The 14,248-nt window shown below is 46.1% G+C and overlaps 1 protein-coding gene across 6 annotated transcripts in view; it reads right to left on the minus strand.

Moving 5' to 3' along the window:
* Window positions 1-1,673: 1,673 nt before the first annotated feature.
* LOC1277171 (protein still life, isoform SIF type 1) overlaps window positions 1,674-14,248 on the minus strand; it is a 97,489-nt gene continuing 84,914 nt past the window's right edge. For all 6 annotated transcript variants that reach the window (XM_061643453.1, XM_061643452.1, XM_061643451.1 and 3 more), the window contains 2 exons: window positions 14,091-14,194; window positions 1,674-5,623 (listed from right to left, as the gene is read on the minus strand). In XM_061643453.1, coding sequence (XP_061499437.1) covers window positions 5,544-5,623; window positions 14,091-14,194 — 184 coding nt within the window. In that variant the 3' untranslated portion in view covers window positions 1,674-5,543. The remainder of the gene's footprint in view (window positions 5,624-14,090; window positions 14,195-14,248) is intronic.

Here is a 14,248-nt window from a genome sequence, read left to right on the forward strand (position 1 = left end):
GCGCGTGACACAGTTCATGTCTGGCGCACTCTAGTTTCATACAGCAATGTGTCGGAACCTCACGTACAAAATGATAGTCGTCAATTATTAGATTGTCGTCGGCTGAGTATGACCTCATAATTGTAATTGTGCTGCTCGTAGAGTCGAACAAGAAAACAAATTCCATAACTACCAGCTTACCGGTGACTCAACGAGGTTGAACTTACATAGTAACGCATAGTAACGCAAAGTAACGCTGGCATGGAAGAAAAAACGAAAGAGAACCAACACTACTTGCACTTACCGTTTAACCGTGAGTCATTTTCTTTCCCAAACAAATAACACACCAAAACCACACGTATTCTTAACGACTTCAGAACATTGGTTTTTGTTGTTGTTGGTTTTTGTTTTGAGTGTGTGTGTTTGTGTGTGTTTAGTTTTTCCATAATGCTGCATGTTTGGTTTGCATCCTTGTTTGTTTGCTTGTTTGTTTGTCTGTTTTGCTTACTTCTTTGTTATCTATTTCGTTTAACCCATTTTGCGTTGGCAGCTTTTGCCATTTTCATTCATGGGTGTAGTTATTGTGTAAGTGTGTTTGTGTGTGTCATTATTTCTGTGTATATTTGTGTATCAATTTGCGATGTTCTAACGTGTAACTGTGTGGTTGTGTACGTTTGTGTGTGTGTGTGTGTGTTTACATTATCTTTATTGAATACTTAGACATTTCCAAAGGAGTACAAAATCCAACTCAAGAAAGTCAGGAAACTCGTTCACGTGAGCGCAACCATTGATGGTGCTTTTACAATGCTACGTTTCCTACCTTTATGCTTTTTCTCGCTCTGTCTCTCTCTGTCACGCTCTCTCTCTCTCTCTTTCGCTCTTTCTTCACCGTTTTACCGTTTTAGCTTGTGGGATTTACCTTCTCATTGCTAGCTTTCGACACTTGTGTTTTATATCTTTTCCTTTCATTTTGAGTTTTTCCTTCGCCTCCGGCTTCCGCTTGTTTCAGCTCTGACTAACTAGACTTTATTCTCTGCTTGCTTGTTTCTTTTTTTTCTCGCATACCGTTTCCTCGTTCGCATCTTCATTTCTCGCATTGCGTTTCGAGGATTGTGTTTGCTAGGGTGCCGGTAGTCCGGCGCTTAAAGTTAGTTTTGCGGGTAAAATGAGTATTTAGTTAGTTTTGTGTTTTTTGTTTGCTTGGGTGCGTGTGAGTGTGAATGTTTTCATTTTGTTTTGTTTTTTCCTTCTCTCTAGTATATCAACGCTTATGTCGTCAACAAAAGTACGGACAGAAAAATGGGAAGTATACAAAGAACGTTTTGTGGATTTCACTCACTTGTTTTGGTATTCGCATTTCTCTCAATCTCAGCTGTTCGATTCTGCCTTTGTAAGAAATTCGTTTTGCATGTGAAGGTGTGTATGCGTGTGTGTAAGGTTGAGTGTCTAATTGTTTGGTGTGTGTGTGTATTGATTTTTACTTTTTTTAGTCTGCACCCATTGGCCCTGTTTAGCAAAAAACGGGGTGTTTCCATCATGCACGACGGGAGGGGAGGATGTACCACCAGCTTCGTACATTCCGTGTATCAATCGCTAGTAAATCTTATTAATAATTGGCACAAGGTTTTAAGTGGTAAGATCTGTGGTTCGTTTGTTTGGAGTGTTTGCCTTTGTGTCGTTCTGTTCATTTTGTGTGTGTGTGTGTGTGTAGTAATGAGTAGGAGATAACCGATACAGACGATAGAAAAGAATAAATTGGCAGCTCGCACTCGTTTCTGCTTTGGAATAGAACGTGAAAGTGCTTATTTACTTCGCTCCAGTTCAATGATTTTCTCTGCCCCTGGGTGCTCACTAAGCTGCCGTGAGGCAGTCCTTGGATCGCTGTGTGTGTTTGATCGACCATTCTCTCGTTATAAGGCTCCCAACACAATCAATACAAACTCTATCAAAATGAACACACCTTGAACAACAAACCTAATCGATTGCCGATGTGCTGCTTCAACGCTTCGTGCCTTTTGCTCTCTCTATCTTTCTCGCGCAGATACAGATGATGATCGATACGAAACGTCGTGTGGGTGTGGTGTAGTATTAAAATCCTAATGCCAAGTAGTGCGGATATCTGGCATACTTGCTTGGAATGCACAACAACGAACCGACTGTTTGCTGGGTAGCTTGCATATTTGGGGGTTTTTTTCCGTCTGCACTGACTGCCTGGTCTGGCTTCTCCTGTTTATTTAACTAATATATTTCTATAAACTGTCAACGTTTTGTGTTGCATTGTTCTAAGTATGTGTAGTTTTGCAAATATCTTAATTGTAGAGTGTGTTTTTGTTTGTGTTTTGTATCTTTTTTTTTATTTGCATTATTCGATTACTTGTGGTGCAATAAAAAGGAATAAAACATACTTTCTTTTTAAAGCAGGAGAGACAGACAAAGGAAAGTAGTAGTTTTTAATTTTAAAAACATTAAATAAACATTAAAGTTTACATTATGAAGCAAAGTAAAGAAAATATGAGAAGAAAAGGAATAGAAATCAAAGAATAGCTAAAAGAATTCAGACGTTAACAAGTAAAATTGATACATTGCATAATTTTAAATCAAAGTAGCCAAATTGCATCGCGCTATTTATCAGCGTGTTTGTTTTGTTACCGTGTTTGCTTCTACACTTTGAGTGTGTGAGTGTGTGTTTTTTCCTCCCTCTCTCTCTCTCTGCGTGTTCATGTGTGTGTGACGCGCTTTCGTGATTTTGGGCTTGTGTGTGGTAATCATAATAATCATTAGTATTTAGTAGTTTTAATAGTGTTTTAGTAATTTTGTATAGATTTGCCTTGTTATATTGTTTTGTATTGTGTTGTTGCTTGTTGCCGTTTTTTGCTCTTTATTTTATTGTGCAATGGTTAATTGAGTGTTTGTTTTTGCTTTGCGCATCGGATCGATCTGCTGGCCGTTTTGAATTTCGTACGAGCTGGCTTCCTAGTTCACTTGTATCAAGTGTATGTGTTCTGTCTGTCTGTGTGAGTGTATATAATTCTTTGCTATCTGTTAATTTGGCTTACTTTTTTTATTTCTTTTTGTTTGTTATAAAATTCAATTCCCTTTTCCATCGTAAATGTAGGTTGTTGTTTTTTTTTTAATGCATGTATGAGTGTCTGAGTGTATTGTATGAGTGCACAAGGCTTTTATATCCTTTTTATGCCCACTCATACGCGCTACGTCTTCACTGCTCTGCTCCGAGTGTCGCTCACACGATCTCGCATCGTTAGTGACCGTGCCATGAGCTGCTGTTTGGTTTTATCTTTCTCTTTAGTTTTATTTCCTTTTTTTGACTTCTATTTTTAAGGTATAGTACGATCAGTTCGTTAGTGTAAGTGTCTCTGACCGATCGACCGATGCAGATCGGCAGATAAAACCGAGCAGCTGTACTGAAACGACGGGTGGGGCAGAAGGGCTGACGGTCCATCCGAACTGATGGAGGTAGGATCCCGCTGCTCGTTTGCGATTCCGATCCAGGAAAACGGAAAATGTAAACACACACGCTAGGGTAAAACACATCTCGCTACTGGGGTTTGTCTCACGTACACGAAACGGAGCATTTAGTATAAGTGTTGCTTTTAAGATTGATTGATTTGCTTTACTTCCTACTAGTGGGGAGGGAACAGGGGGATGATGAGTACGCAATTTTCTGCAGAAGGAAGAAAGAGTGTGCAAATAGTGGGAGGGGGTGTCCTTCTTTCGCTTAGTTACTACTTTGCCTCCCTTTTCTTGCTCTTCCTTCGTTGCTAGCCACCTTTCCGCCTGTACTAGCTTCTCAATACGCGATGTCAAAGTCGATCTTCTTTCACTCGATTATATAGATTTAATATTTAAATTCTATTAGTTTTGTAGGATTAAAAATGATCAAAAATGTAAAACAAACTCTAAACATCTTTACCCTCCGTCTCTCCGTTCTCTCTTCCGCCTCTTGTAAGATCGCGCCCGGCGCAGCACATGCACTATCAACTGCATGTGTCTGCGCCATTATGAGTGTCTGTCGGTCGCACGAAAAGATGTCTTCCCTTACTATACCCATTAACTTTTCGCCGTGTGTTGCTCGTCCGTCCGTAGGTCTAGGTCTAGCTTTCCGAGAAAAGCTCATCGCGATCGATCGCGTTTATGTATGCTTCTTTACGTCTTTTCCCGTCCAGTGTTAAATGGTTTCGTTCGGCTTGTTTCAGCCCGTTTCCTTCCTTCCTTGTCTCCGGTCGTTGCGGTCGTCCGTGCCGTGAGTTAATGAAAACAGTAATACTTTTCTATCGCAATTTGCAAGATAATTCTCATTCACTATGTATCTACGATCAACGTGTTGATCATTATCGTTTCCTTTATCGCTAATACAAACATGCTTTTACGGGATGTGTTTCTCTTTTTTGTTGTTGTTGGTTGGTTTCGTTTAAACTTTACTCCCGTTTCTACTGCTGCTGAACCTTCTCGCTCTCACTATATATCGGTTTACTTACGTGTGATCAACAAACAAATGGCTGCCGACATTGTGTCACGCTTTCATTAATTACTCTCTCATCGGAGCTTTCCTTGCAGCTTTCCTGTTCTGTTTCAAGAGAAATATTGCCTCCTACACCTGTAGCCATGTGGGTAGTAGCGGCTTAGGTCAGGGTGTCAGCCTGTGCAAGTCGATCCTGTGCCATTTAGGATACAATCACACGTGCTGATGTGTGTGTGTGTGTCTTTATCTGTCTAATATGGCAGGGTATAAATGATTTCGATTACGATGAAAACGGTCATATCTATAAGAGATACCGTTCACTGGAGAGGGAGGAAAAATGAGCATCTCGGGACGACACCATGGGCTTCTCGTCGCCGCAGCTTCCGCCAGATACTTCCGAATCGGGAACACAAAGACAAGCTGCTTGCCTCGTTGTTTGCTGCCCATTCCAGGGCACGAGGTCAACCTGTAATGCCCATAACCATTCAACCCTAATGGTCTACGAGTTACTGCATCCTGCCCTTTGCGACACACGAGTGCATTTGTACGTGAGTGTGTTCTTGAACGTGAAAATTGGCTACGTGCACACAGCGCGCTAGACACATGGTAATACCTTCCGCTCTGTTGGTTTCATCCTCTACGCCCTAGCCCCTTTTACAGCTATTGCGCTATTTTCTCGAATCAACTGCTCTAACCGGCCGGTGTGCCGATTCCATTACAATTATTTGCCTTCATATTGTGGGACACCTATATTTACTTCCTCTTTATCGCTCTCCCTCTACCATTCCCGCACGGATGCATGAGCTGCTTCGTTGCTGTGTGCCGCTACGGGAACATGAGTATTAGTATTCGTCTCGCCGTCTTTTAGCCCACCCAACTACCAACCGCCCCAAAAGCCTTGTGAACGGGATGTGATTCCAATGAGTTTCGGGTCACGGGAGGTATCGGTAATTTGGGGATTTTGGTTTGGTTTTTGCGTTTGCGTGTGTGTGTGTGGCGTGTGTATGTACTTTTTTTTGTAACTTCCTCCCTTCTGCTCTTTTGCTTCAAAAAGATCGAGGATGAGTGTAACGAGAAAACGAGCTTATTTACTTTCATCTTTACGTGATGTCGACGGGGCGTCACTTAAACTAATCATGTCTCTAGGCTTCCACACCGGGGATCCTACAATTAAAAAAGAAAAACAAATGGCCAGATTTAATGACATTGTTCGAATGGTTGGTGTTTTATAAGTAAGAGGGGTTTTGGTTTGGATTTTGGTTTGTAGTATTGGTTGTATTTTTTTGTTGTTCTTTTGGGAATGGTTTGATTGTTTTAGTATCATTATCAATTTGGTGTAGCTTTCGCTTCGTTTTTTTTCTGTGTGTGTATTTTTTGGTGTTTGTGTGTTGGTATAATTTAGTATATAGATTTTTTGCTGTTGTTGGTTAATTTAAATGTATCCAATTTTTGCTAACTTAACTTAAGACCTAAAAGGGGGGAAACATTAGGAACAGGATGGATGTTAAGAAGGAGGATTCATGAGAGACAGTTAAAACTGTTGGAAAGCAAAGGGAAGAGAATGGTACATAAGAATAGAACACGGTCGAGAAAAGAGGGATAAATGAGATGTAAATTTTGGGTATAATGAAAAAAATATATAGTAAACGTGGCTAGTAGAATACGCAAATCGAAACCAAACGCACAACAAACAAACAGTAACAAAGCATACTTGTAACCGTGGAAAGTATCTGATCGCGTACGCAGCTAGCGCAAATAAACAGCATAGGGAAGGAAATGACAGTGACGTGGTTGCAAACTACAGGTTCGAGAATCTAAGAGCCTAAGCCAAGTGGGAAGTAACCATTGCTCACCTTCAGCTCGTATGCTTGGTGTGGCTTGGCTGGTGGCTTGCTAAGCGCAGTGGGTGAGTATTTGTACACACGCACACGCATGATGAATGGGGGAAGTTTTGAGTTTGGTGATCTATACTGCTATACAGGTTTAATGTGAAATAATCGCAAAAGAAGTACTTTTTTACTGCATCAAATCTTTATCAAACATACTGTTGTACTGCTAACGCTAACGATTCTTCACACGACAGGGTGGGACGGGAGTACTAGTTTGTTGTTAGTGTTTTTAGCTAACAATACTGATATATATAAGATACGCTAAGGGTTTGGGCTAACTATGTTGTTGGCTTATTTTTCTTGTTTATTTTAGTGAACTTTAAGGCAAGTACAGTCGCGCGACTCATCAGTCTCTATGCCGTTGGTATAACAGGAACGTACACAACGTACACAACTAGTCTTAAAAGCTTGAGGTAACAACGTACACACAGATACATAAACGGTAAGTAGGACAAGAAGAGCATCAATAAAACAAAATTATGCCAAAACTAGAAAAAATAAAAATAAACCACAATAACAAAAGTCATAAACTAATTGCACTATACTAGCAAACGAAAGGAGTTTCAGGAGGAATCAACAGGAAAGCTTTCCGATCGTTCGAATATACATTCAGGATGCAGAGGGCAGGACAGTCAATTCGATTGGAGCGGGACCGGGCAGGGAAGCTAAAGTAGGTGTGTTAACCATCGGGACACTTTCGTGCAAGTACCCGCCGTACGTTTCAGTGGTAGCAGGTCACTGTTACTTCGCAATTCTACTCCTATAACTTTGCTACATTTCTCGTTTACTTTGCCTGAGAGCGCGTGCAATTTATCGCGCAAACAGTTCAGGTTATTTATACCCCTTGCCCCTTGACGAATATGCATCGTTGGTGGTTAGTGGAAGGTTTTGAACAACATTGCCACCAGGGCTGGGGAGGGGCTACGCATTCGCACTACTACGCACTACTACTGGCCTACGGTGGGGGGAGGGCTGGGTGTCGGTGTTGCTACGTGTCGGCAAATAACAGTCGTTCGGTTTCAGAGGCAGCACGCTACCCGTCTGCATGTAAGGCTGTTGGGCATTAGGTTTCGGCATCTTTGTTGTACACCTGCGATCACTTCCGCCTTTATCCATTTCCTCTGCTTTTTGTAATGGTTCTACAAGGGTTGGGGGCGTCCGTGGGGACACGCTACAGTGCATGCAACTCACAAGTAGCTAACAGTAGCAACTACAGTCGTCTTGTCTAAGGGCTGGTGTCGTTCGCGTACAGTTCAGTCCCATGTCATGTCGCTAGCGTCGTGTACAGTGTGTTGTGTGGCGTTTCTGTGTTGTTCTAAATCGAGTTAGTGTTAAAATGGCGTCACCTCGTACATGCTTACACTACCGTTAATAGACTTCTCATCCGTATCTCATCTCCTGCTGCTGCCGAGGGTAAGGAGAAATTCGCTAAACAACGCATTCGCTCGTGACTTAGTGAATAGTTGCAGCGTGCAGTTTATAGTTGACCAAAAAGGCGCAGGAAACAGTGTAACAGCATAATATGAAAAATCTCTCGTTGTCCTAACTAAATCCCGCTTTCCTCTCAACCTAGTGAGCTGATCTAGTGTCTCCCGCTGTGGCGGCGTCCATTCATGCCATCAACACATCGAAATCGTAACAAATGCTAAAGGGTAGTAGTTCCATTCGATTAAAACTCTAGCTAGCTTTCCCCTCCTACCGGCTCTATCTAGTCCGCGTCTCCACTCCTAAACCGTGCAAGCGATAAAAAGATGCATTGTAGAAAAATAGAATTCCTCGTGAGATTAGTTAAATTGTTTTAAAGTGTTCTTTGCTGCTGCTTTTTTTCGACTTTTTGTTTTGTTTTTCATAATCCGTTAAAGAGTGCAATGTACAGTTGTAGCATTTGAGTTGAAAGTTACAAGATCAGTGCTGAATTGGGTTGCTTTACTTTTTGGTTTTTGGTTTTGATTTTTGGAGTAAAATGTCGCTGACAATTGCCGTTCCTTGTGGCATGACGATAGCGGTTGTGCATAAGGAAGCTGATCGAAGAATCGATTTTCTTACTCTTCTTTTCCTCGTTCAAAATCGTGTAAGTAAAATGTATTGAACGAACGAACCGGAATGTGTCTCTATCTATAAGTTACGCTACAAATTCTTAATGCTTGTAAAAAGGTTTAATGTTGTTTTTTTGTTCTTGTTGTTTTATAAAACGTTGATTCGCTGCTCTTACCTATGTATACTATCATTTAAACGGTACCGATCGATCCTTACCACTGTGTCCTGTGACTCTTACGCCTTAAATAGAGATAGAATTAGACGTTAAAAAACAAAACATCGAACGTAGCGGAATGGATGGAAGAGATGTACTTAATACACTTTGGCACGAACCGAAAACACAAACGCTTTTGTAATAATAAAAACACATGTTACGTGTCAAGCGCAGTGCGTTACCACAGCCGAAGGTAACAGCCGTAACGCTTTGTCGAGCTTACGCTTCTGTGGCACTTGAACAGTCGAACAACAACGAACAACGCAAAAGCACAATAAGACGATACAGTCAGTGCATTCTCAACCCACCCGATTGTCGATAAAGTGTTACATTTGGCAAATCCTTTGCTACAACCATTCCGATTCCCTACCGTGCGGGTTCGCGCGTCCGTTACGTCTACTCGACTCGACTCGCTGTGAACGCTGTTAGGGGGGCGCTCGCTTTTTTTTCACTAACGTTTTGCTAACGAAAACTGCCGCGCCACATCTGGTGAGGGGTGGAAAAATTCGTCTAAACTAAGTCGTACCTTTTCGCTAGTGTTAAAATCGTGTTACGCTTCTTTCTTTTTTATCATATTAAATACCGGTAATCAATCCGAAATCGGAAAGGTCTTACAAGATAATTGGCACAAAATCACAACATTTTTCCCGCTCCCCATTGCTGGTTAATATAATGTGTATGTGTATGCACACTGCACACCGTCAGAGTAGCTTTGGTAGCGGTGTGTTGCTTTGGTTTCTGTCCGCTGCACCCTGTTTCATCGATCAACTGATCATCGATCTGTTAGATCAACTCGGTCCCGCAAGGGCGGAAACTTAGGAACCCCGTGGGCCGTGTGCCTTGTGTGTGCCTTGTGTGTGTATGTGTGTGGAACTGAAAAGTGGTAGTAGGTAGTAGCTGAATTGTCATCTCACCTCAGCTCGCTTCAGCAAAACGAGAGGTAACTTGCGTGTGGCGTGTGCAATTCAATTCCCTTTCGCTTACTCGAACGGTTCGTCGTTGAAAACGGGGAAGGGCTGTATTTGCTCTATTTGCTTCTGGTGCAACACAACTGCACTTACTAGTATTATTGTTGTAGGTTTTTTCTTGCAGTTGGTAGTTCTATCTGCTCGAAGGGCTACGAGTTTCGCTTCGCTACGTTAACATGCTAGTTGGAGGGGGGGGGGGGGGCTATAGTTGCGTCGCGTACGCGTCGTCGCTTTGACTATCTGTTGTTTGTTGTATAAACTCACCTGTATTACAATTGTTACTTTGGTATATATGGTATGTATATATGTATATATTAGTACGAATATTGTTTTTGTTTTTGGCTAACAGTTTGGCTCTAACAGACACGCGATACGGGGTACGGGTACCACACCACTATTGCTCTAATCCATCTCAGTAGAAAGTTAGGGAACTGTCCCGCTACGGTAAGGATGTTTGGTGTATAATTGCTTTATATGTGTATATATGGGTGCTGTGTATGTAGCTGTGTAGTACTGGATTATTATTAGTATATTCGGTTGCTGTTTTGCTTTTCTTGTTTGATTAACACGGGCTGCGCCATTGTATTTATTTTGGTTGTTGTTTGGCTGTTGTTGTTGCGATTATATAGTGTGTAATATATGTATAGAGATATTGTTTGAATATTTTTGTTGTACGGGGTATACGTATAGCTGTTTGATTTGTAACCTGCAGCAATGCTACTACCTTCACCTATGCGTCCTTGTGTGTGTGTGTGTGTTTGTTTGGTACGGTATATATGGGAACACATTAGGAACCTCCCTACTGGTTCATCTCGAACCGAACAGTTAAGTGTTGTGAGGGTCGTCCCGGGAGTTTGTGGACCTGGCACAAGAAAGGGGTTAGCTAGGGCAGGGAAATGAATGGGACCACACCGAGGCGAGCAGAAGCCAAGAGCCAATCCACGTTGACACGTCGGTCGATTGGGGCGACTGCGGTTTGCGTTGCAGTTTCGTAATTGAATTCCTGAGCCAGTCACGGGGTGGGGATGGGAGCGGGTTGCAAAGTTTCGTTTCCGTGGTCATTCAATTTTCTCACGTCACCACCACCATCCACGCTTCGGAAGCAAGCAGCTCTGGCTGAAGGGCAAACTGTGCGGTTTTGCCGGTAATTTAATTTCGCAACCATATTACCCGCTCCGTAGGAGGGGAGATGAGGTCCTGCACAGTGCAGGACGGGGCTTGGGCGTGTACCGTGAATCGTTCGCTGTTGTGCCCGGTGCCTGAGACGTTAGTTTAGGGCGAGGGATGGAGGTAGGAAGGAGGCAAAACCAGATTGTCCACCGTCACGCTAGTACGCGCGGCGCTGGTTTACTTGTTGCAAATTTGAATATTTAACCCAATCGACGGGGGAGATCTAGCTTCGCAACCCTAACCGTGACTGGTACACACAACCCTGGGAAAGGGTCAAACCTCTGCCCAGGTTGAAACTGCACGGCGCTGGTACGGTAGTGTCGAAATTAGTGTCACTTTTGAAACAAATTTGAATGACTCGATGCTTCCGCTCCGGTCCTCGGATCAGGATGTGTCCCCAAACAAAACAAACCGTACCGTGAACCGAACCCAAACACTGAAGCGTGATAGGCGCGTTGAAATGACACCGATACCAGTGAAGTTCCAGCAGGGCTTTTGCGATGTTGTGGTGGTGAAGTAGGGGATGATTTGATTTCGTTGCGACAGCAGTTTGGGGTGAACTACTGCTTTGATTATCAGTTGTTTACACACCAAGCTGTCTAGGTGTCGTGTTGATGACACCGTACGGACATTAGCACCTTGTTCAACACCTGTCTTCCTTTGTCCGCACGGTTGTAGGATGAGTATATTATATTGGGCGTACTGCGCGTACACTAACTATTTCCATCTGTAGTTGTTTGATTTGACGCTAGGTGGCGCGCCGGAGCGCTGCTGCACTGTTCTCTTTCTCTTCCTCACTTATTCGTGCGGTTTGATTTACTATTTTTGATTAAGTTTAGTTTTGATTTTACTGCTACAAAGCCATTTGACGGGGGAAAGGGGTACGATTATGCTTGGATGTGTGGTGGAAAACCAGCTGTTGCTGTGCATTGTAGTATTCCGGGTCTATATTTCCTTTGGATGTATATGGTATTTTGGGAAGAGTCATCATACACTCTTGCAGACTCATACTCTTCGTGGAGTGTGTTTGTTTGAAAGCAAAATCGAACGTAAAATAAAACGAATGCAAGCTTAAACGTGTATCTCGTCGTGATCGAACGACGGCGACTTGTCGAAGCTGGCCTGATGGTATAGTCGGGCCCGGGACGACTTCTTCCGCGCACGGCTCTGCCGTGCGCGGGCTTTTTGCTATGGAGGCTTCATGTTGTCCTGCATGATGCACTCCATACAAGAAGCGTGCGTCGACTGGGAAGCGTATTGCTGTTGCTGCAGATGGTGCTGGTGTTGCTGCTGGAGCTGCTGCTGGTGCTGCTGCTGGTAGGCGCGCCGATCGTGCTCGATGCGGGCGTAGTGCAGGTTCGGATTTTGATCGTAATCCAGAAACGAGGAGCTGTCGATCGACCGGGACGAGGTAAGGCGGTACGTGCGCTGGGGCGATGCACCGCGGCTGTGGCTCTTCGGTAGGGGCAGTGGGCCTCGGGCTCGCTCGTAGTGCCGCTCGGGCGACGGTACCCGGCTGTAGAAGCGCTGCGGCGACACTGGGCCACGCGAGGAGTGGTGCTCTTTCGGGGGTGAGTAGTGGCGACTACCGCGCCGTTGTGGGGATAGCCCTCGTGGGTAGTTGTTGCGAGTTGGGGACGGCCCACGGCTACTGTAGCTTTGCTGCGGGGATAAACCTCTACCGTAGCTGTGGGGGGAGGTACTACCGCGGTAGTACGCACCACCGACACGCATCGGAGAAGCGCCGCGGCTGGCGTGTCCAGAGGAGCGTTGGGGCGAGGGGCCACGACTGTTGTAACCGCGCTGCGGGGAGGGACCACGACTGAATGAACTCTGCGGCGAGATGCCTTTGAACGAGGACTGGGGCGAAAGGGATAGACCGCGCGTTAGGGAAGTTTGCGGGGAAAGACCACGCGCGTAGCAACGGTTCGGGGACACATCGCGACTGTACACGTTGAGAGGGGAGCTGGAGCGGCTGTACGAGCCCTGCTTGCGGTACTCCCCGGTGGACCGCTCGGACGAGATGCTGTACCGCTTTTTGCTGCCCTCGACCGAGGACGCATCGAAGCTGGTGTTCGGGGAGTAGCCACAGGACGACTCGTACCCTTCGACCGAGCGCATCCGCTCGGTGCTACCGACCGAGGCGCTCCGCTTCGCCCGCCGTACCTTCTCGTCGCGCGTCGCATTCTGGTAGATATGTGGGTAGTCCTTCTCCACGCCAAGATACTCGCTCGACAGCGATAGGTAGCACCGATTGCCCGTGGCCGTTTGATACTGCTCGTAGTCGGACGACAGATTGGCGTCCGTTTTGGACGCCGTGCTGTCCGAACTTTCGGACGGTTTGCTCCCGACGGAGGGGCTCACGGAGCGCTTCAGAATGCCTCCCACGACACCGCCTCCGTTCGGTTGCTTCTTCTTCAGAATGCCACCTTCGGGGGGCTTTTTGTTGGAGGTTGCAGCAGTCGCACCAGCACCAGCAGCCGCACTCGGGCTCGATGCACGCCGGGCCCGGTCGGGGCTCTTCTCGATGCGCACGTGCCGCTCGATGTCGATGCTGTTCCGCGGCGACTTGATCTTGATGATGCGAATCGGGCTCTTCTCACGCTCGACCGACTTCATGCGCTTCGGTGACTTTGTCTTCTCGGGCTTCGGGCTGAGCGTACCGTCGGGCGACGAGTTGGCCGACGATGCGCTGAGCGTGTGGTAGCGCTGGTCGCCCTGTGAGCCCCCGTCACCCTCGGACGAGCTGAGCCGCTCCTTGCCGGGCGCTTTCTCGCCCGCCCGCTCTGAGCAGCTGTCATCGCTCTTGCCCGAACCGGAACTGGACGACATCTCGGGCGGTGGCGCCACGGCGGAGTCACTGGAATCGGTGGACGATTTCAACGCGCACTGGTTCGGCTCTTCAGCTTGGGCTTTGGGAGTGGTGGAGGAGTAAGCGATCTGGGGAGGGGACGTTGGATGGGAGGCGGTCGCGGTCGGTTGCGTCTGGTGTGCGGTGGTGTGAGTAGTGTCGTGTGGGGTCGCCGGCGACCGTGCCCGTGTCGGCAGTGGGGAGGCGCCGACGGCCGGCGTAACGCTGCCGGGCTGGGACGGCGCCAGGCTGCCGGTGGTCGGCAGCCCGGTCTGTTCGCGCTCGTAGTGCTGCTCCTTCAGATTCTCCATGTACTCTACTATGTCCGTCTGTATCAGACTGTCGAGATTGAGGTTCTTGAGATGCTTATCCATCGCACTGTCCACCTGGTGGTCGGTTTGGGTCGGTTTCGGCCGCTCGGCGGTGGTCGCGCCGGCCGCACCCTTGGTCGGGTCAAACATCTCTACTACACTCTTATCGCTACTGGGAGAAAGTCGCTTACCTAGATCCTTCATCAGCACCGGATGGTAGGTGGCCGGCGGATGGGACGACTGTATCAGGCGCGCCTGGCTGCCGGTGCTGCCCACGGACAGCGTCGAGGTGGTGCTGTGAACGGGAGAAGGTGGAAGAGGCGGACAAAAGTTAGCAAGCGACGAACCT

Source organism: Anopheles gambiae, chromosome 2, assembly GCF_943734735.2.
Source record: "Anopheles gambiae chromosome 2, idAnoGambNW_F1_1, whole genome shotgun sequence".
In the NCBI taxonomy this organism is placed as follows: Eukaryota; Metazoa; Arthropoda; class Insecta; order Diptera; family Culicidae; genus Anopheles; species Anopheles gambiae.